Source organism: Protopterus annectens, chromosome 13.part0, assembly GCF_019279795.1.
Source record: "Protopterus annectens isolate FY-2018-M chromosome 13.part0, PAN1.0, whole genome shotgun sequence".
In the NCBI taxonomy this organism is placed as follows: domain Eukaryota; kingdom Metazoa; phylum Chordata; order Ceratodontiformes; family Protopteridae; genus Protopterus; species Protopterus annectens.
Window position 1 is genome coordinate 900096706 of NC_056747.1, and position 23692 is coordinate 900120397.

General features: G+C 40.7%; 1 protein-coding gene across 3 annotated transcripts in view; it reads right to left on the reverse strand.

Moving 5' to 3' along the window:
- The window catches only part of NBR1 (NBR1 autophagy cargo receptor), a 1427595-nt gene that overhangs the window by 1268670 nt on the left and 135233 nt on the right, over positions 1-23692 (reverse strand). For all 3 annotated transcript variants that reach the window (XM_044054653.1, XM_044054654.1, XM_044054652.1), the window contains exon 6: positions 19232-19303. In XM_044054653.1, coding sequence (XP_043910588.1) covers positions 19232-19303 — 72 coding nt within the window. The remainder of the gene's footprint in view (positions 1-19231; positions 19304-23692) is intronic.

Sequence of the window (23692 nt, forward strand, 5' to 3'; positions counted from 1 at the left end):
GAATTTCATTGAGAGGTCAAAAAGAAAGACCTTGATCAAGTGTTATGCTAAAGTACATTTGCTGAATTACAACTGGTCGTGACTGCTGTCCCAGGTCCAGAATGTGCACTGACAGGACCAATGCTATCTAGTTATTAGTGCCATAAACATTACTGTAGATTTAAAGCTGGTCTACGGGCATGCAGACAGTTTTATACATACATGTACACATATATGCATATATTTCATTAATATATATATATATATATATATATATATATATATATATATATATATATATATATATACATACACACACACACGCACACACACACACATACAGAATACATAGACAATCATACATTCATATAAATGAAAACAAATTGACATTTTTAGTTGCAAATGTTATATATCACATATAATCTTCTATACAATGATTGTCAGTTGAACATTACATAGCTCATTTAATTCCTGCCGTCCCTTAAACCTCATTCCTCCAAAACATTATTCTGCATGTATTGTTCCCCAATTCTCATTTTTTTTCTATGTAATTTGATCCTACCCTTTCTAAAGATCCTACTTCCAGTTCTTTTATCTCTATTACTACAGTCACTACTTCTAGTATGGTTGATTTAGACTTGGATTTCCATCTTCCAATAACTTCTTTTTTGGTAAACACTAGAAATAAGTGTATCAAGCCCTTACTACATCTAAGCAATTCCAATTCTGTGTCTCAGCTCAAAAAAAATCATTTCCTTAGTTACACCAATATTTATTTATTTATTTAACATTCGTTGACCGGGCTAGTCCAACTGGATACATGCCCATTTTAAGTAGAGGCCAGGGGAGATCAGCTCCACTAAGCAGATAATACACTACACAGATAATAGCAATATCAAGTGCAGTACAATTTTAAGACTAGAATGCAATTTTACACAGCAGCTTAGTAATCATATAACATGTTATAAAAAGAAAGAAAAACAAGTATTTATAAAATAGAAACATGTTCATACATTAGAAAGCTTGCTATGCAAATTCATACTCTGTAGAGGTTCCTAAGAAAGAACAGGTTAAAGTTGACTTTAGGTAGCTTACAGATCCCACTCACTGAAAGAAGGCAAGTGTATATATAAGGTAGAGACACGTTCATACAGTAGAAAGCTTGCTATGCAAGTTTATACTCTGAAGTAGTTCCAAAGAAAGATTAAGTTAGAAACGGACTTTAGGTAGCTTACAAATCCTACTGTCAGAGGTTCATAAAACAGGTAGACACAGAGCAGCAATAAACAGATAAATATACAGTGGACAAAGCTGGAATGGGATTATTAGTCTGGATTATGATAAATGATTAATATGATCACCCAGTATTTCTGTCAGAATACTCTACAGGGAATTTTTGAAGTCTGCCAACTCATTATACTCTCAAACATGTTTCCAATTACCTCTTTCCTCCCCATCACACCTCCAACATTTGCAATCTACCCAAGGAAAAATTCTTTGGAGACAACCTGGGGCATACAAATACCTATAGAAACACTTCCAAGCAAAAATGTTAAACTTTCTAGACTTTGTTGCATAATTGTGAGGCATACATATATCTTCCCATTGACTCTTTGTGAATTGCTCATCAAACTCTTTTTCCCAATCCTTTCTAACCTCCTCTGATTGCTTCCTACATTTATCATGGAACATTCTACATGCCCTGCCAATCATCCCCCTATCAACAGCAGTCTGTTCAGACTCCACCAAAAATTCCACCAGTGTTGGACTTTTAACTAAGCTCATCCCATTCGTCTCACTTTGACTATACTCTGATATCAGTCCCAGTCAAGAACGCACTATCGAGCCTGCAGTCCAACTGTATTCTTGGCTTTCTCTCATTCTACTACCTTTTCTTCTCCAACCATCCACTCCCAATACCTAGGTTCCTTCACCAGTCCTCTCCAGTAGATTCCAGCCCCATTTTGCTCATTTGCTGCACCCCCAATTGCAGTCATCCCCAATGGCTGAACCCTCCCTCATGCATTCCCATGTCAGACCAGCTATCAAAATACTCTCCACTACCTGTATTTCCAAGATGGCCTCACGCTGAGTAATAACTCAATTTCAGCTCTTCCAGAGTGAAAATAAAAACTCAGAAGAGAATGCCAAGTAAACTCTTATTTTGGGGTAAATTTCTGTAACTGGCTAGTAAGTGCACTGCCTGGACACCAGCAAAAAAGAAATCCAGACAACCTGAAAGAAAACCAATCACAAAAGACGAGGAAAAAAACACTGACTGGGAAGAATTCTGCAGCTGCTTGGCAAAAAGCAATGCAAGCCCAAGCTTTGGTGCAAGACAGGACTTCCAGTAACTTAGAAGAAAATACAAGTTAAACGTACTCGGAGCTGATTAAAATAAATAAATAACTGATTGAGTACATCAACTTGAATAACAAAAGGCTGGAAAAAATGGAAGAAGCTTTAAGCAGATATTCAGATGACTTGACAAAACTGCAAAAATCAGAGGTCAAAATGAAGAAAAAGCTGGCTGAATAGGAGACTGCTCAGGAAGAGATATTTCAAAAAATAATAGAATTAGAGGACAGAGCATGTATGGAAAACATGAGATTTTTAGCTATACCAGAGAAGCTGGAAGGAACAGACTGCATTAATTTTATGAAAGCACAAATAAGCGACTGCACTGATATTCCACAGCAAAAGTTTGTAGTTGAAAGGGAACATTGTGTGTATGCCCCAAACCTGGCTATGAGAAAGCAAACTAGACCTTTAATAGTAAAGATGCAATCCTACCAGCAGACAGTTGATTTTGACAAAACTGTGGCAGAAGGTCAAAGTACTATATGTGGGAGACAGCAGTGTGTTTGTGGAGAATGATTACTCACTGTACACCATGCAGAAGGGAAGCAAATTTATTCCACTATTCAGGGAACATCGAGACACAGGTGTGAGACTCAAACTGCTGTAACCCAGCTATCTTAAAGGTATTCTTTCCTGGAGGAACACTATTTTTTGAAAAATTACATTCCAAGAAGGAAATACAAAAGTTTGTCCAACAAAACGTGAGCTGTGCTAACAGAAAAATATTCTGCTTCTTGCTCTTCTGGCAATGACTACTACAGAGAGAGAGAGAGAGAGAGAGAGAGAGAGAGTGCACTTGTGAAACTTTTTCCAGTGTTTCACCAGAAAATGTTGGAGTGAAGGAAGGGAGCACAAGTGTTGACTAGAAGAATTTAGAGTATGTTGGAAATGAAGCAGAGACATGGTTTGGGATATGAAGATGAACAGTAATAAAACCAGTAACTTAATGTGGGATTACAATGCAATAATTGTGTGCGAAATATGACAAAACAAGAAAATCTGGAAATACTGGACTTTAAAGCATATGCCCTACTTCATGTCATTAACTTACAAAAATGCTTTGGGGAGGGGAAGATGAAAGAGAAAGTTAACGGTAAGTAAAGAAATTTTTCTTACTAGCACTGTTTTTGTGGTATATTGTTTTCTTTGCATGCTATAAAGTACAGCTTTCACAGTTATTTATTTATTATTTTTTTTAAGTGTAATGCTTTCTTCCTTCTTTCTTTCTTCTTGTTCAGTTTTAAGAAGTGTATGCAACACAATGAAAAAAAAAAGCATGGTTAAAAGACCATGACAAAAGAAAACAATGTGCTTTTTCTCATTCTTGCATGGGGAAATTACTGGATGAAGGACCTTAGATCAATTCAGTAACAAGTTTTAAGAATAAGCAAGTAAATGAAAAAGAATATTGAATAACACAAGGCTTTTTTTCTAGCAAATACATGGATGTCCAGCAGCAATTCCATAGATGGTCTTCATATTTCCATGAAAGCTATCCGATAAAGAGAAACTGTCTGCCTGGTTCTTGTGTCCCACAGACACAATCTGATACAGAGAAACTGGCCACAGGCTGGTGGAGAGTGATTGGCTGAAGAAAAAAAAAAAAACAAGATAAATTGGCTAGGACATGATGTTCTTTGAAGGCATTCAGTGGTTTTCCCAGCTGGGAGCACTATAAAGAAAATACGAAACCAATTAGCACTTAGCAGAAGCACAGGGTGCACCATGCATCTTAGCATGTTTATCCTTTCTTTTAAGTTAACACAAATATTAAGTTAATATGTTTTGAGGGCGTATTGGGTGTGTGTATTTTTTTTGTTTGTTTGAGGGATTTTATTAAAACAAAACGTTTTCTAAGATGTGACATAGGCTCAAATGGAGATGACAAGAAAAACAAGAAAACTGTATAAAAGTTCAACCTGTCAAACAGTGTATGCATGCAACACAAAAGCTAGAACTAGACATTTAAAAAGGGGTTATACATAAAAGGTTGGAATAATAATTTATTAATGCAATGATCTTTTCTGTAATGGTCTTTAAATGTCAATGGTCTCGCAGATAAATACAAAAAAGAAAGCAGGCAACTACAATAAAAATGTAGAGTGGAAACAGCTATATTACAGGGCAGTCAGAAAGAACTGAACATGTGAATTTGATAAAGAAAGTTTTTCAGGATGGTTATTCAGTGGAAACCTGGGACAAAGGAGAAAAGGAGTACTGACATTAATTGCAAGAGGAGCTCCAATAGTGATACAAGAGGATAAAAAAATAATAATGGCAGATTTGTAGTGCTAAGGTGCTACTGGCAAGGGAGTAGGAGAAGTACACTGGCATGTATTAATATTGCACCTAAAACTGCTATAATGGAGCTTAAGAAAATTCTGGGAGAAATGATCAGTTTTCAGCAAGGAATATTACTTCTAGGTGGGGATTGGAATACGATTTGCAACAGTGAAGATGCGTCTGGGGGGGGGGGCAAAAGGGAAACTATAACAAAGGAGGGTAGATTTTTGAAGACATTTATGAAAATATTTGGCAAGGAAGACAGGAATTCAGTAATAGGAGTTCGGAGTGAATTTACAAATTATTCCCCAAGATATAAAAACTGGGTTTGGCTACACAGAATTTACATTTCACAGGAACATGTGCATTTAATTGAAGGTCTTGATACACACCCAATAAATATTTAATATCATGCGCCTATAATAACAAATAAAAACACAGGATAATTAAATAAAAATGAGACACTGGGACTTTCCCACCTATATGCTGAAAAGAGAGGAATTTAAGGAATGGACAGTGGAGATTATTCAGCAGCTATTAGACAGGACAGAAACTTCATCTGAAAATATAGATAAGGAGTGGGATAAAACTGAGGTGCAGTTTAAAAATAGGGTGGAAATAAAAGAAAGAGCAATGGTTAAGAAGTAACAAGAATTATTTATAGGGACTAACAAATGTTAAAGCATCGCAGAACAGGGTGAAGTTTCACAAAAGAAGAAGAACTGCAGAATGCTAAGCAGAAAATAAGAGATGACATTGATAATATACACCAGTTTAGAAAGACTGCTGTTAAGCAACAATTTTTTGATAACAGTAGAGCACAAAAACTTTTAGCACAATGACTCAGACAATAGAAAGTAGAAAGGGCTGTCACCAAGCTTAGGGAGCCTGTAACAAGGAAGGTAACGAGATCTTGTAGAAGTATTAGAAATATTTCGGAAATTCTCAAAGTCTGTATAAAGCAGAGAAACAAGGAAATCAAGAAAAGATACAAACTGAAATGTTTATGGAAGAATTAAATATGCTAAGGTTAGAGGGGGATGAGGCTCAATTACTAACGGTTAGGATAGGAGGAGGTGAAATAAAAATTGTGATGTATAGCCAATCTACAGGAAAATCTCCAGCAATAGATGGTATTCCTGTGGAAATTTGGAAGGTAGAAGAGAAGAAACTGAAAGATCTGGAAGGTTTTGTTTAACAGTATTTTAACAGGAGAAATACCAATATCCCGTAAGAAAGCAGTGGTAGCTGTAATACCTAAAGAAGGTAAAGATCCATCAGATCAAAGCTTCATACAGGTCCACTTCAATACTAAACTAGGATTATAAAGTTTTCATATCTACAAAGGATAAAAAAATAACAAAGGTAATGCCAAAATTGATAAATATGGATCAATGTGGTTTTGTGGAGGGGAAGCAAATCTTTGACATTAACAGAACACTGACGATACAGAGGGAAGCAGAATATAAGACGATACCATTGTTGTTGGTGGGTCTTGATGCAGAGAAAGCATTTGACAGAGTAAGTTGGGACTTTATGAGCAGGGCAATGGAAGCATTTGCATTTTCTGAAAAAAAATATAAGGTTGATTAGGAGGATATATGAGGGATCGGAGGCAAAATTTAAAGTGGGCGGGGTCCTCTCTGATAATTTCTGCTTGAGGAACCAGGCAGGAGTGACCTCTTTCCCCTTTGTTATTTGCATTATATTTAGAACCACTGGCAAAGAAAATAAGGGCTCAAATTCAAGGATATAATTGGTATGGTAGTCAAGAAAAGCTGACTATTTGCAGATATTAATTTTTTACCTGACAAAATTAGAAAGATTACAGTACTGTGGTACATTTTAACAGAGTTTCAAATCTTTTTGGGGTACAAAATTAATGAAGCTAAAACAAAGGCAACAGTGGTAAATTATGTACCCACACACAAATTGTTTCAGCAATATCCGTACTTATGGGGACATGATAAATTTACGTATTTAGGAGTACAGATTAAAATGATTCTGGTATGGTAGCTAAGAATATGTGGAAAGAGACTAAACAAAAGAGAATACAAAAACTGAGAAAATGGAAGCTTTGTTATAAGGTTATGGATAGTAAAATACAAGCATGGATAGCAATTAGTAAAGAGTTGAAGGAAAATGGCAAGAGTAAAGTGGGATAAACTGATTCTTCCAGTAGGACAGGGCAGACTGAGATTAACCAATTTGAAAGGGTATTTCAGAGATACACAGTTAAAGCTCCTATACAAAGCACAAGCAGAAAGCTACAACTCAAAAGTAGAAAGGGATGATGCTGAAACGGGTCTATATTAGCAAATCAAAACATGACATACCCGAACACCTCCACAATGACACATAATGATCGAACTACAAAAATTAAGAACGGCCATGTCAACAAATTTTTTCCAGGGGAAAAAAAATCACTTGGCAGTAGTCAGGAACTTGCCTTTTTCTCCACTGTAGAGCAATCTCAGAGTTGGTATATTTAGTTAGGGGGTGTGGGGGGATTCGTAGGGTTTGACAGTGTGTTTACGTTTTGGTCAGTCAAGATTTTTTTTTCTCCTGGGAAAAAAATTCATTGAAGTGGCCATTCGTAGTTTTCATAGTTTGATGTCAATGTGTTGATGATTAGGTGTTCTGGTATATCATATTTCAGTTTGGTGATATAGACCCGTTGAAACAAGGGGGAAGTTCAAGAAACAAGGAGAGATTGAGATTTTGGATGCAGGCCTTTAAGGAGAACAACAATGATCACGCAGAATATTATATCGATAAAGTAGCAGAAAGTATTCTAAGAACTAAACCAACACGGGAATGGAGAAAGTAGATTCTGCCGATGGGGATGACTGCAATTAGGGATATAGACAATAGGCAAGTGGGGAATGCAACTGTTTGGAGAAAACTGGCAAAGGAACCAAGGTATTGGGAGCAAATAACCAGAGAAGGAAAAGTAATAGAATGGAAAGAGGCCAAGAATTTATCTGGACTGCAGATTAGAGATTGTTTTCCCTATCAAGGACTGACATCAGAGGATAGGTAAACAAAAAATAAATAGGGGTGTCCTAAATAAAAGACCAGCACTGCAAGAAATTTTAGTAAAATCTAGAACAGAAGCTACTGTTAAAAGATGAATAATTAGTAGAGCATATAAAATATTGCATGCTAACCATAAGAATCAATTAGAGGAGGCAAGAAAGAATTGGGAAGAGAGACTGGACAATAAATTCACAAAGAAATAATGGGGGGTATATGTATGTCTCCCAAATAGGCAACAAAGTCTAGAAGATTTAGAATCTCTGCTTGGAAGTGTTTACATAGGTATTTTAATACTAGAAGTAAGAATTTTTCCTCAGGTAAACAGCAAATGTTTGAGGTGTGATGGGGAAGAAAGAGTTACTTGGGAACATATTTTATGGGAGTGTAAGGAGTTGGCAGACTAACAATTCCCTGCAGAAAATCTGTTAGACATACTGGGTGAGCACACTGGCATAACAAAGGAAGTACTATCTGTACAGCTGGAAAGGTTTATATTTAATAAATGAAAGCGCTATTCCACCTTTTTTGTACAGTTTTGCATTTTGCTGCATGTTTACTGGCTATTGTATCTGTTGGTGTTTCTGTGGCGTGTGGTTTTATTTTATTTTATTTTTTTGCATTTTGGTTTCATTAATAGAAAGTTACTAATTATGAAACCAAACAATGGTGGGGTGTAGTTATAATGAACAGTATTTATTATTTGACCAAAATGTTTGTACTTTTGTCTAATTAATCTACATGTAGTAGACTGTGTCTTTACATGAAATCAATGTTGCATATGCTAGGCTGGACTTTTACTTATTGGACCTGGTGCTGCAAGGGGACTTGGAGCACAATGAGTGGGAGTATTTGCATGTGGGTAAGCCAAGAATTGCTTCAAACGTCAGCATACCAAAGATGCACAAAAATGTGAGTGATCCCCTACTCAGACCAATAGTGTCAAGCCAAGTTCTCTAAAACTGAGCTGCTAGCTAGAGCTATTGATTTTTCCGAGAAACATATTCTTAAGTATTCTTGGCACCTGCTGTTGTTGTTTAACGGGTTGTCATTTGATGCAGACACTATTTATTTCGGTAGATGTCACTGATTTGTATTCAGTGATTCCCTATGACATTGGTTTGGATTGGTTCCAATCCTTCTTGACTAAATTTTCTTCCCTTTCAAATACAGACATAAAAGAGTTGTGGTTGCACTTATGGAGTTAGTGCTTAACAATAATTTTATCAATTTTGAAGGGGAATACTATCAATCATCAAATCTGTGGGGCTGCCATGGATGCATCTTGTGCCCCCATTTTTGCCAATACTGTGTTAACCTGGTGGGAGAAAGAAGTAGTGTTCATTACCCAGTTTTTGGCCAAAATTACTACCGCTTCCGGGATGACATTTTGATCTTATGGAAGGGTAGTTTAGAAGAATGAGAATGAGTTTTGAATGTGTGGTAGAATTCCACCATGCTTTTTTAAGGTTTACAAGTTTTAGCAACAAAGAGAATATTAATTATTTGGATGTCACAAATGGTAAAAACATAGCAACTGGCCACTTCACTTCTACCATTTTTAGGAAGGAAAAGTTTTTGAACACTTACCTCCATTTTGATAGTTGCCACCCTTAACCACTAAAAAAAAAAACACAGTGGTTAAGGGACAATTGCTAAGACCATCTCACCTTATTTCTGAGGATCAGACATTTTTTGATGAGTTGCATCTTCTCATCTGTCTATTTTTAGAGAGGGGGTACCTTAAGCAATTTTTGTGTAAATTGAAGGAGGAAGTGGATGGACATAGAAGTGGCCAATTTGTACCTATTATGAGGATAGGTACATCACACAAGAGTAATCCTAATGTTGTTTACCCTTTGGAACATGGATCTAAGGGTGATTTTGATAGTTCAAAACCCTTATTTATTATCCCCTTCAGTGCTAACACTAACTTGTATATTGACATTGTTACATTCATTTTGGAATTTAGTTTTTACTGAGTAGATAAAGTATCTTGGAGCAGACTTGGTGTTTTTTCCAAGGGTAGGAATGTTAAGTCTATACTTGAATCAGCTTCTAACAAGATGCAATTTACCCACAGTAGAAGGCAGAAATGTGGACTCTGCAGTATGTGTATTTACATACACGAAGGACCTTTTATAGTGGTGACCTACTATGCAAGGACACTGGGTTGCCCAGGGAAGTACAAGTGGATAACACTATGCGGTGTATTTAGCAAGCTACGGATCATGCAATTCATTTTATGTGGGGAAACTAATAGAAAGCTGAAAGACATGATTAGGGAACATTATTATTATATTAAGAAAAAGAACACTACTAATGCTTTTTTAAATCAACATTCTGTCCTTTGCCCTTTAAGAAATTTACTTTTTTGTTATAGATAGAATTTTTATATATCCCTTACGTGGGGATGCTGATACTTCATCAGAACTACAAGTTAAGTTGGCTCAGACTCTATGCTACACAGGATCCAGGTCTTAATGATGTTATAACTTTGAATAGTGTTTTAAAGTTTAGATCAGATTGTGTATAATTATAGTTTATCAATAACACAAATGTTAGTATTATTTTATTTTTATGTAGTTTAGTAGTCAACATTTAGGTCAGGTGTCCACTTTAGCCCATAACTGGATACTTTTTTTATTATTTCAATTTTTTTTATAAGTCAATTAATTATATTTACAGCTTTCATTATCATGGTTGCCTTAAGTGCAACATAACTGTTTTATTATGCTTGCCATCACATTTTTTGCGAATTCTGGGTTTTTATTGGTTGGGAAAGTGTTTTTAAATGCTGCTTTTTGTATGTTGATTCATTACTCTGATGAAGTCTTGCTGAATGTTTTAAGATAACAGAGCTCAGTATTTATTAAATGACTCATTGTGTTACAAAGAAGGTTCTATTTTCCCACTTTTCTTCTTTGCCAATGGTTCTAAATATAATGCAAATAACTAACGGGAAAAAGCACATCCCTGCCTTGCTCCTCTGGTCAAACAGAAGTTAAAGGAGAAGTCCCCACCACCACTTTAATTTTCTTCTCAGACTACTCTTATATCCTCCTAATGAGCCTTGTTATTGTGTCAGAGAATTCAAATTCTTTCTCTGGATTAAGACCCACCAACAACAGTAGAATTTTCTTGCATTCTTCCTTTTGGATTATCATTATTCTATTAATGTTGTCAATGTTTGTCCTCCACCCCTTCACAAAACCACACTGATCCACATCTATCAATTTTGGCATCATCTTTCCCATTCTTTTAACTGTTATAGACCTAAACACTTGATAATCATGGTTTAGAATCAAAATGGGCCTATATGAAGCTGGATCTGATTGGTCTTTACCATATTTAGGCATTATAGCCACCATAGCTTTCTTTGAGGATGCTGGTGTTTCTATTCCTTTTAAAATATTGTTAAGCAAAACTTTTTCAGATCTTTATCACTTTCATTTCTCCTAGCTTCCAAACTTCCACAGGAATACCATCTATTCCTGGAGACTTTCCTGTAGACTGGTTATACATCATCATTTCTGTGTCAGCTCATTGTGGAGCTTTTCTCCCCGGGCCTCTGCTGAAAAAGGGCCTTTTTGGCTCAGACACCTCCGGTTAACAAATGTAAAATAAAATAAATAAAATAAAATCTCCTCCTATCCTAATTATTAATAACTATGCCAAGGTTAGAAGTAGATGAGGCTCATTTAATTCTACAATACACATTTCCATTTGACCTTTTCTTGATCTCCACACTTCTCTACCATGGTCTTCATGTGTTTATTTTTTTTACTTTAGTTGTTTCTGATCAACAATGAAACTAAACAATATTTTGTGATTTGCTCCATTTCATCTTCAATTACTATTATACTCATGTTATTATACATAGATACATACACACGTATCTTTACTTCTATTTACATAAAATAAATATAATTATATAGATACATATATGTATATCTTTACTTCTATTTACATAGAATAAATATAATAATTAAACATACATTTAAACTCCGTTTAATAAAGTTTTCTGCAAGTTCTACTTGGAAAAAAAAAAAAAAAAAAAGAGGTTATGTAGTCACCATAACGTTCCACCTGAGTGGGTAACTTCATTTGTCTGCAACCTGTGGGTATCGGATCCGACCTCAGATCCGAGCCGACAGCTTTACCTAGCTAAAGATCAGAGCTCCTAGCTCCTCCCCCTACCCATAATCCCCTGCAACACAACTCCCATCATCAGATCGAGTTTGCCTATAGGGACTCCACAACACCCTCGAAAGAGGCCAGTAACCTACTGCCTAACAGAATGGACAATCCTCTCCTGGTTAAGAAGCACAAAACTGGTTAGGGGGAATGGAGGGGGGTCGGTTGCAGACAAATGAAGTTACCCACTCAGATGGAATGTTATGGTGAGTACATAACTTCTTTATCTGAAGTGGTTAACTTCATTTGGTCTGCAACCTGTGGGACAGTGTCCCCAGCTACCTAGAAAACCTTGGGCGGCCCTCAAGGAAGAATATTCCGGAGCACCGCGGAGCCAAAAGAAGCCCTACTCCTGGAAATCAAATCCAATTTATAATGGGAAATGAATGTATGAGAGGAGGACCAAGTAGCTGCTGAACATATGTCTTCTATAGGGACTCTAGACCAGAACGCAGCAGATGTAGCTATGGATCGGGTTGAATGCGCATGGATTCCCAAAGGAACCGGTTTGTTCGAAGCTAAATAGGCTTGAATGATGCATTGTGAAATCCAGTTAGCCAATGTCCCTCTGGTAATAGGTTTGATTAAAGAAGACTTGGCAAAGACACAAACAATTGATCAGACTTGCGGTTAGTTGCTGTCCTGTGCAGATAAAAACGCAGTTGTCTATGCACATCCAATTTGTGCAGTGTTTATTCCCCTTTGTTCTGGAAATTGGGAAAGAACACTGGCAGATTAATAGACTGATTAATATTCGACTCAGGCTACTTTAGGGAGGAAAGAAGGATTAGTCCTGAGGGAAACTCTGTCCTTATGAAAAATTAGATAAGGGGGTTTCATACAGAGGGTTTGAAGCTCAGACACTCTCCTGGCCGAAGTTATTGCAACCAGGAAGGCTGTTTTCCAAGATAAAAATTTCAACTGAGCTGATGTGGCCGGTTCGAAAGGAGGGCCCGTCAAAGCCTGCAGCACCAGTGTTAAGTCCCGTGGTGGAACCGCAGACTTAACTGGCGGCTTTAACAGGAAAGCGCCTTTTAGAAAGGTTTTGCAAATTCTGGTGGAAGCCAGTGATCCTACCTCATCTCCCACATGAAAGTGAGAGATGGCTGCCAACTGTACTTTAATCGTAGATGCACTGGCTCCCTGATGAAAGATATGGGACAAATTCAAGAATCATCGGAATAGGGACAGTAAAGGGATCCAAGCCCCTGTCTTTGTCCCAAATGGAAAAGTGTTTCCATTTACTACCATAGATCCTTCTGGTAGAAGGGTTTGTGTGTTGCTACCAGAATGGCTTTCACTGGTGACGAGATACCGGGAGTCCTTGCTATCAGCGGAACTGGATCAGCCAAGCTGTGAGCTTGAGGTCGCCCAGATTTGGGGGTTGTAATCCCGCAGGGTGAGAAATTAGATCCGGGATGGGATCTAAGAGGAACTACACTGAGACCGCAGGTAAGGGAACCAGATCTGGCGAGGCCAGAATGGGGCTATGAGGATTATCTTGCTCCCCAACTGAAGGGCTTTATGCAGAAACTTCGTCATGAGCGGAAGCGGGGGATAAGCATAAAGGAGACCGGGGGGCCAAGCATGAACCAGAGCATCTCTGGGGCTCTCCCCGATTGGGTGAATTAGATCGAAATATTCGCTGCACTTTGTGTTTGCCAGGGAAGCAAAAAGATCGCAGCAAGGTAGACCCCATTTGAGGAAGATCTGTTTCGCTACCAACGGGTTTAGAGACCATTCGTACGGTGTGAGGATCAGGCGACAGCCTGTCCGCTAGGATGTTGGTCCGGCCCGGAATGTGCATTGCTACCAGAAAGCGGTTGGAGGAGATCGCCCATTCCCAAACTCTCATGGCCACTCGGCAAAGGGGATAAGATCTGGTTCCCCCCTGTTTGTTGATGTACCAGACTACAGCCATGTTTGTCTGACTGAATTGCAATAGTTCCCGGAGGAAGAAGGTCTTGTAGAGCTTGCAACGCAAAGCACCGCCCTCATCTCCAGGACACCGATATGTAGAATGGTCTCTGAGGGAGCCCACGTGCCATGGACAGTTCTGCCCATAGCATGCCCCCCCCACCAGAGGCAAGAAGCGTCCATGGTCAACATGGCTTGGGGCTGAGGCATGACGAATGGTCTCCCCTCTCGTAGCTCCTGAGAGTGCAGCCACCAGAGAAGGGAGTCCTTGCAAACCCTGCTCAGGGGAATCTGGGTGCTCAAGGGGTGCAGCAACAGTGACCACTGGACCTGAAGAGTCCATTGTAGGATTCTCATACACAGGCGCGCGCAAAGGGTGACAGACCGATGGCTGCCATCATGGAGCCCAAAGCTCTCAGGACTAATTCCGCAGATGGGGTTGAGGGCTGGAGAATTGCCAAAACATGAAGAGACAAATTGCGCAACCCGTCTGTTGTTAGAAAGGCCTTGGAGTGACGTGCATCTATTTTGGCCCCTATAAATTCCAAAACCTTCACAGGATGAAGGAATGATTTTTGATGGTTCACAGTAATACCTAGATGCCGAGTAAGAGCCAGGGTATAATCCCTGGCCTAGTAGAGCTGATGCCTGGTGGAGGCGGTGAGAAGCCAGTCGTCCAGGTACGGAAAGACCCAAATGCCCTTAAGTCTCAGGTGGGCTGCGACCACCGCCATGACTTTGGTGAACACCCTGGGGGCTGAGATGAGGCTGAACGGAAGAGCTCTGAAATGAAAATGACTGGCTCCCAGCCGAAAGCGGAGGAACCTCCTGGATCATCTGTCCATTAGAATGTGGTAGTACGCATCCTTGAGGTCTATGGAGCATATCCAGTCGTTCTCCCGGAGGAAGGGGAGAATAGATTGCAGGGTGACCATCCGGAATTTCTCCTTGGGAATGAACAGGTTTAGAGATGAGAGGTCTAGTATAGGCCTCAGTTCCCCCATCTTTTTTGGCACTAAAAAGAACCTGGAGTAATTTCCCAATCCGGACTGGCCTGGGGGAATGGGCTGGATGGCCCTTTTTTCTAACAGCTTCAAAATTTCCGAAGCTGCCGCCTCCCTTTGATAGGGTGGGACATCGGGGAGGCGTTTCATAGGAGGGGGTAGACTCAGAAGGAGAATGGAATAACATCTGGATATAACTCGGAGCACTCACCGGTCCGTAGTAATGGACTCCCAATTTTGGAGGTGCTCTGACAGACGGTCCCCGACTGTCTCCAGAGAGGGACAGCCGGGTAAGCCCTTAGGGCTGTTGCACGGGCCTCTCCGAGAAAGGTTCTCAGGACCCGAGATTTCTCGGCCCCCCTCTGGGCTGGCGTCCACCTTGTCCTCCTCTGCCTCTGAAGGATGAGGGGTCCAAAGCGAGACGGGACTGCTGTGATTTCCGCAACATCTTCTTTTGTCCCCTCTGGTTCCTGGAGAAGGACCGTTGGGGATTAGAGAAGCGGATCCCGACGGCAGACAGCGTCTTCCCGTCCTTTTCGCTTTGGACCAGCGTGTCGCGTACAGTCTTGACAGAGCGTAGAACCGTCAAAGGGTGCGTTAGCGAAGGACACCTTGAAGGGTTCCGCAAAATCGCAAAGGCGGAGCCAGGTATGGCGCCGCAGAACGATGCCTGCTCCACTGGCTCTAGCCGCTCCCTCCGTGGCATGGGAGAGTAGCCGCATAGATGTATTAGTAATAGATTTCAGAGTGGCCATGTGAGTCAAGAAGATGCGTTTGTCCTCAGCTGCCATGGACTCTGGGGGGGCTCCAGCATATTCCTTAATCAAGTCTCACTGGAATCTGATAACATGCACCATATAGTTCAGTGCCCTCACAGAGAAGGTAGCTGAACCAAACCTCCGCTTTCCAATGCGGTCTAACGTCCGAGATTCCTTATCTGGAGGGTGGACCAAGGAACTCTCCTGCGCTAGTTCCTTCTTGGAGGCAGCCGCCACCACCATGGCATCCACTGGAGAACCTTTAGACCAAGCCATCCTATCAGAAGGGGGACTAAGTACCTTGTCTGGCCTTCTGGGAATTGGCTCCACGGTGTCCGGCTCCTTCCAAGCCCTGGTAGTAATTAAGTCCACCAGGGGGTCAGCCGGGGGGACACCCAAGAAGCAGATGGGCCTGCATCGAACGCATCCAGAAACACAGACTCATCCAAGGAAGGTTTTTGGGCAGACCACCGTTCTCTGATTTGCAACATTTCCATGATGTCTCCAAAGGAGACATCCTCAGGGGGTAACCTTGGGGAACCTTCCCCTTCCTCCAAATCTTTGTCCTCTGTCAGGGACTCAGGAGAGTCCAGGTGCCTCCTTTTGCACTTCGTTTGTGAGGAACCTCCTCGGTGGGGCTTTCTGAGGAGGGCTCACCCACGGGGTCCTGTTCCTGTAAGGGAACCAACTGGAGCACCGATGCAGGCTGTCCCTGTGGCCGGATGACAGAGGACAGGCCCAAATGCGCAGGGGTGGCAGATGGATCCATAGCCCAGACTGGGGATCTGGAAGTCCTCAACAGCACCCTCTCCACTACATCAAACGCAGAGGGCGAACCACTCTCCCCTGGCTCTGAGAACAGTCCCCTCGGCGCAGATACAGGGATCGGCGTCAGAGCCGAAGCAGTCGGACCCGAGAGGAAAGTGTGCCCCGACCTAAATGGCGCCGAAGACACCATTCCCCCCACAGATCCAACACTCTATCGGCCCCAAGAGCTATGATCCCACACGCTCGAGGGCATAGTCGGCGAAGTAACCAAGACTGTTGGCGCCGACGGATCCCCGGGTCCAAAACGGCATGGATCCGAAGACTCCGAAACCCGATACCGGGTCGGAGAAGTAGCGATCGGGGTAAAGAAAGGGGCCGAGCCCCCCCATCTGCATTTGAGCCTGCAAGAAACGATGCATCATCTGGTCCAAATCAGCATCGGTCAAGCTTCTGGTGGATCTGGAGGAGGTTGCCGAGGCAGGCCTGGAGGGCCGCCTCGAGGGAGACTGGTACTCCTCTTCTGGCTCCGGGGAAAAGCAAGGAGAGCGGAGCAGAGAATGAGGAGAACCAGAGACCCTCTTAGTGGGACTAGCTACCTTAGCTGGCGGGGCCGAAGGATGAGACTCTGCCAGTCTTTTGTGCCTATGCCGGTCCTTGTCTCTCTACTTCTCCTTAGAAGAGGAAGAAGAGTCCCCCTCACCTTGAGAAACAGAGGGAGTTTGAGTCCCCAACAAGGGAGGGGGATCGGAATGGACGGAAGCCACAGCCGCGACCAGTGCCTTAGAGGGAGAGGAGGAAGAAGAATCCGGGGGTAACAATCCCGCCAGGATTAGCTTGTTCCTCCTATCCCTGATGGCCCGGGGGTTGAAAGCTGCACAGACCTGGCAGCTGGTGGATAAATGGGCCACCCCCAGACAAATAACGCACTGAGTGTGGCCATCGGCTGGGGACAGCTTATGACCACACTCAGTGCATTTAGAAAAAATGGCTTTAGGCCCTTCAGCCATCACACTACACACTCACACACTAGGGGGAGGGTGAAAAATAAATTTGAAGAGAATTTACCACAAAAAAGTTAAAATAAGTATACTAGATGGTAAAGGAAGCTAAACCAAGCACACACAACACAGAAAAACCTAAGAGAAAAGCAATTTTAAAGCTTTTATAAACTTGAAATCTCTCACCCACACCAAGAGCTCGTCTCTAGAAGCTGCTATAAGCCGCGGTAAACTAGATCTGAGGATGGGGGATGTGTTTCAGGGGATTATGGGTAGGGGAGAGGAGCTAGGAGCTTGAATCTTTAGCTAGGTAAAGCTGCTGGCTCGGATCCGAGGTCGGATCCGATACCCACAGGTTGCAGACCAAATGAAATTAACCCCTTCAAATCTTCAAGCTTAATTCAGCCAGTCATATATTTTGTTCTGAAAGTAATTACATTTGCTTTAGTACAGTACTAAGTCTATACAATTGGTAGGCAGGAATAAGTCATAAGACTTGCACAGATAGGAATTTTCTGAATTACATAGTCCACTGCCAAAAAATTCAACACAGCCCTATATGCAGGCTGGATACCTCATTCCTTAGAGAAATATATGGCACACATTGCACATCAAAATAGATTTGTGGGTGAGACAATGAACAGGAGAAATATCTGCTAACTTTTCCCCACCCACGTTTTTTCCCCATCATTAAGCCATCCACACTAGCTGTGTCTGATGTGGTTTCTCATCATTTGTCTGCCGTTACTACATGAATCCGTTCAGTGTTTGGCACAAAGGCAGACTGTGCTATATACCATACCTCTCAACCTCTTAGTGCAAGAAATTTGGACAAAGCCTAAAATAATGGGTTTTTTAAATGGTGACTTTATAAAGTTAGTTGATAGAATAATAATATTCTTCCAGCAGGCATTTTATTAAGGATATTAAGTCTGAAATTCAAATGTATGCCATTACTTAGTGACTTCAGTCTTCAATGATTTGCCGGAAAACTACAAATTTTATGAGGAACAGACCAAAATCCTGCAAAAAATCTGGAAAGGTGAGAGGTATGCTGTATAATTTTTCCCCACACAAAGTGGTGATTTCTCCAGGATACAAATCAGCGCTCAGATGCTTCCCTGATCTATGCCCTTGCCCAAAACTGCAATGCCACACAAGTGCTAAATACAACTATTTGCAAGTCATGCAAGCTATTGTTGTGCATGTGCTTATCTGAGGGTGTAATTTCCCTTGAACAAATGCTAGCTGGGTGTGCAGGCTGTGATGCCATGTACCTTTCTCTTACTGCACAACTCTATCTGCAGGCAGATAAAGTCTAAACAGCCAAAGGATATACAGCCTATCCTGCTGTGCACCATTACACCTAGACTGTCTAGCCATATTCATCTAGTTCACATGCAAGGCATTTAGGCTACCATGCTGTGCAGTTGGCCTAGAAACAACCCCAGTATGCTACTTACCAGTATCACTAAATCCAGAGTACGACATTCCCTATGCAGCTAACATAAGTGGTGTATAAAGCTAACAAACATGTCCTTCTGTAGCACAATGTATGGGTACTGTCAACCATGTGATTCTGTCAGTGGATCACACAGCTATCAGTGTCACAGACTGGAATATACTTGGACTACCTCTGCACTGCGTGCTAGAAGCAGTACAACAGCTCAGACTGCCTGAATAAAATTTTACATTTTTTCTGTGATTATGAACAGATTACTGAAAATGAAGTATAATGCATCAAAACAAAGGTGAAAAAGATAATTGTATTACTTTCTCAATGAACAGATTCCACATTAGTAGGCAGAGCAGAAGGTTTTAATCTTTGTGTGTTAACATGCCACTACAGACACCCATTCCAGCAGCATTCACTTCATTTTTTGTATCTGTACTAAAATAAAAAAAATGGATAAAATCAGCTAATACTTACCGTGTCCATATATCTTCCAAACCAAGCTGGAGGATGTTCCATTCCAGAATCTGCATCACTTTGTTTCAGCTCCTACATGTGAAGCAAAACAGCACCAAAAATGAACAAAACAAGGTTTTCGTTTACCGTTACTTCTAAGCAGCAAGTCATAAAAAGTGTTGGGAGTGTAAAACAAGTAAACCTCAATGAACACACTGAGGAACGTTAGAACACAGATCAAAAATGAAGACAGCAGTTCAACAATGAGCACTGTGCAATATCCAGAAAAAAAAATGATAAAATACTCTTACTCATTATTTTGGCAAACTTTAAAATATTATCAAAAACTTCATAACAAAAGCACAGCAAAAAAAAAAAAAATTTAAATGAGTCCACATGCAACTTGACTTTCTTCAGCCTGAATATATAAACCGCATTTATCTGAAACCAGAAAAAAAACTATGATAAAGCACTGTCTGAATTTTATATAAGCTCCCTGGAGCTTGTGATAACTGCGTAATACTATAGAAATACAACTTCTATAACCAGATTTGTGATTTGGTTTGCTATAATGAATCTCAACAGGCAAAAGTTACACCCAAAACTGGCAGACAAACTCAGCCATTCTTCTGACTCATACCAGAAGACATCGATACTTAACTCTGCCCTGTTTGCAAACTCCAAGCTTTACTCATTGTTGTCCCAGACAGATCCAAAGCAATATAAAGTACCCCTGGTGTGTTCTGTATCATAGAGACTGCCCTGTCTATAGCATGCATAACACTGGTTAAAGATAATTACTTCTGACTGAACCAAGATTTTGCCAGGAGCAAAAAAAAAGACACAAAACAGCAGGGAAAGTTTATAATTTCTTGTCTGGTCCATTTGGACTGGATAGAACTGTACTTTGCAACCTGATTCTCCTAAGGAACATAATGATCGTCACAAAAATTTCTTATCAGACCTCATCCAAGAGACCTGTCACTAATACCCATGCTAAAGACGGTTGCACATGCACAAAGTACTCCATCCTTCCCCTCTCTGCAGGAAGAGAAAAGCCTCGAGACCCCTAAGCATGCCCTAAAGCAACCTCATTTCTTTCTTAAATCAAGATCGCCGGCAGTTTAGATGGAAATTAAATCTATACATATGAAGATCAGAAGTATTTTTTGAGTGGTATAGAAGAAACCTACCCAGGATAGTGGGAAATTCTACATTTTTATATATAAATAATATGGGAGATTTAGGATCTATCTAAAAATCACAGCAGCAGACAAACAAAATTACAGTTGTGTAAGAAACTCACCACAACAATCAATCTTAGAAAAACAGACTCTCACACGGTTACAAATAATGGGCTGACGACTCACCAATATCAAGCTTATTACCAGCCTTTTTTTTTTCCCTGGAAACAAACATTTTTGGGTTGCAAGACAGCAAGTGACCAGCATGTGCAATTACTTAAAGATACCAATACCTCATCCCTCATTGATTTTTTTCCCCCAACAATAATCTACTACAACACAAAATGTTATTTTACACTGGACACAAACTGAAGTAGTAGGCATGAAAGACGCATGGCCAATAAAACGAGAAGGCAGCTTAGCAAGCAGAAGTTAGGAAAGTAATCCTTCAGTGCATTCAAAATATTACGTTACACAACATTTACATGTAGCTGGCAATAGTTTCCTATCTTCCTCTTGGTCTATGAATCGCTGGTCTTAATTGTGCATCTTAGTAAAGTCAAGCAATAATAGTGTAAGATTCCACCTGGGAATGTCACTGCTATTCTACTAATACGGGACTACCAGAAACATTCCTAAATTCCAGAAAAAAAACAATCTGACAGTCTAAGAAAATATGTGTAAAACACTGCTGACAATTTATCCGTTTCGTTTAGGAACACTGCAAAACAAGTAAGAGTGCTGCTATATTTTATGAAGGACTGCTGTAATTCTTGCATATTTAGCAGACAAACCACTGTTTAGAAATGTTATGTGAAAGTAACAAAAAAAATGTTTTTGTATGTAGAACCTGCTAAGGGTGATTATGTGAATTAGGACACAGAGGGATGCATAGTAACAAGTGCAGTCCCCAGTGTGATGCATGCAGTGATGCAGCTGCAGGGATACCAGATAAATGCCACCCACTTAAAGATCTACACAACTGCCTCATTTAGCAGCATCAGATAGTCTCATACTTATTGTTCAGAAAGGCCACGTTTGCATAGAAACAATTTTTCTGTTAATTTCTTAAGTGCATAGGTGCATTACTGCTACAATTTAACATTGTGCCCAATTTGTGGCATTTGCTCCTACCCCAAATCATTTTTGGCTTTGTCCAGAATTTTTAAACAAAGACATTGAGAGGTACAAAGCAAGAACTGTTGTACTGATTGTCAAGAACAGGCTATGCATTGGCATGCATCTGCTAAACAAGGAGTGTGAAATTCTATTGTCCGTCATTGAGAGGTGATTTGCGAATCAGAAATATTTGGTTTTGTCCTCCATAGTAAATACTGAAACATTAAATTCATCAAAATAATAAGTAGAGAGTAAAGTACAGTTGTGTACCTACCATAAATGTAGATGTTAGAGTGTATTCACTGTTGCAGTCATTACACTTGGGTTATCCTGCTGGCAGGCTACCCGCAGTCGGTCTGAATTCCAAAGTCTTGGTCCGGCGTCGGCTGCTGTCGCCTCTTCCCGGACGTCAGCGTGCCAGGGGTATAAAAGATGCAGCCGACGCCATTTTCTTCAGTTTTTCTTACCCCAGATGTCAGGTGCCCCCAAAAGGGTAGGCTAAAAAACATTGCTAATAAAAGCATGCACCAAAATAAACAATACCTTCATCTACAATCAAATACACCACATAGGTTGTATAGTTTCATAGGTTCATAGTTTTATACTAGGCTATCTGCCCTAAGGCATTTATAAGCCTAGCCCAAATTTTTGTGGCTTACGCCACCCCTTATATGAAAAAATATTGTGCCCATTAGTTTGTTGTGCCTCTGTCCAGCAGTGACACAGAGATGATTCCCGGGATAAACCTACGATCTCCCATCCACAGGTCAAGATTTCTCTTGAACAGAGCCAGAGAGGTGCTCTGCCTCACATGGATTGGGATTTTATTCCACAGCATAGGGAATCTCCGAGTGATAAATCTATCCCTCAAAAGGGTAGGCTAAAAAACATTGCTAATAAAAGCATGCACCAAGGATAGAGAAGTACAGATACGTCCCAGCAAAGAAAGGGGGATGGTGGGTCGGTAACCTGGACTGCAACAGTGAATACACTCTAACATCTACACTTATGGTAGGTACACAACTGTACTATGTTCATCGTGTTTCACTGTTGCAGTCATTACACTTAGGTTGAATCCCAAAGCTGAGGTTGGGCGTCTGGGTCTAAACAGAATTAGGAGTAGCTATAAGGCCCTGCAAGACTGCAGTGGCAAAGCTTGCTCTGGATTTAGAGTAAAGAGGCAAGTGGTAGTGCTTAGTAAAAGTGTTCACTGAAGTCCAAGTTGCAGCCTCCAAAATATCCTTGGTTGGTACTCCTCTGAGGAAGGCTGCTGAGGTGGCTGCTGCCCTGGTAGAATGTGGTCTAATGCCCTTTGGCACTGATTTACCATATTGTGAATAGCAGAAATGAATGCAGTGTCCTATTCATTTTGAAATAGTCTGCTTTGAGATAGCCTTTCCTTGTGATCCTGCAGCATATGCCACTAAAAGTTGCTCAGTCTTTCTGAAAGCTTTAGTTTTGTCCAAGAAGAAGCGTAGCTGTCTGTGTATGTCCAAAGACTGCAGAAGTCTCTCCCCTTTATTCTACAGGTTTGGGTAAAATGTAGGCAAATGAATGGTTTGGTTAGAGCCACACTGGACACTACCTTAGGCATAAATGTTGGGTTTGTCCTTAGAGAAATCCTGTCCTGATGGAAGATAATAAAAGGTTCCACAGCCATTAATGCCTGTAACTCTAAGACTCTTCTTGCTGAAGTTATTGCTAGGAGCAGAGCTGTTTTCCATGATAAGAATTTTATGTCAGCTGTATTGGCTGGCTCAAAAGGAGGCATTGTGAGTTTTTCCAAGACATAATTGAGGTCCCATGCAGGTATTGGTGTTCTCCTTGGAGGTCTTATGTTTTTGGCCCCCCTGAGGAACTGCCTAAGCAATGGATATGAAAAAATAGGTGGGTCTGTATTGTAATGAGCTGAAATGGCAGAGGTATGGATCTTAATTGATGAGAAGGATAGGCCTTTGTCCAGCATCTCAGTTAGATATTGTAAAATCTGAGGAATATTTGGAACAAGCGTGTCAATTCCTTGTGCCTGGTTCCAAGCACAGAATATCTTCCATTTTTCTGCATAAGATTTCCTGGTGCTTGGCCTCTAGTCCTCCAAAATGATATCCATAACCGCTTTGGAGAGAGTTGTATTCTGAATGGTTCCAGTATCCGCCATGCAGCTAGATTTAGAGTTCTG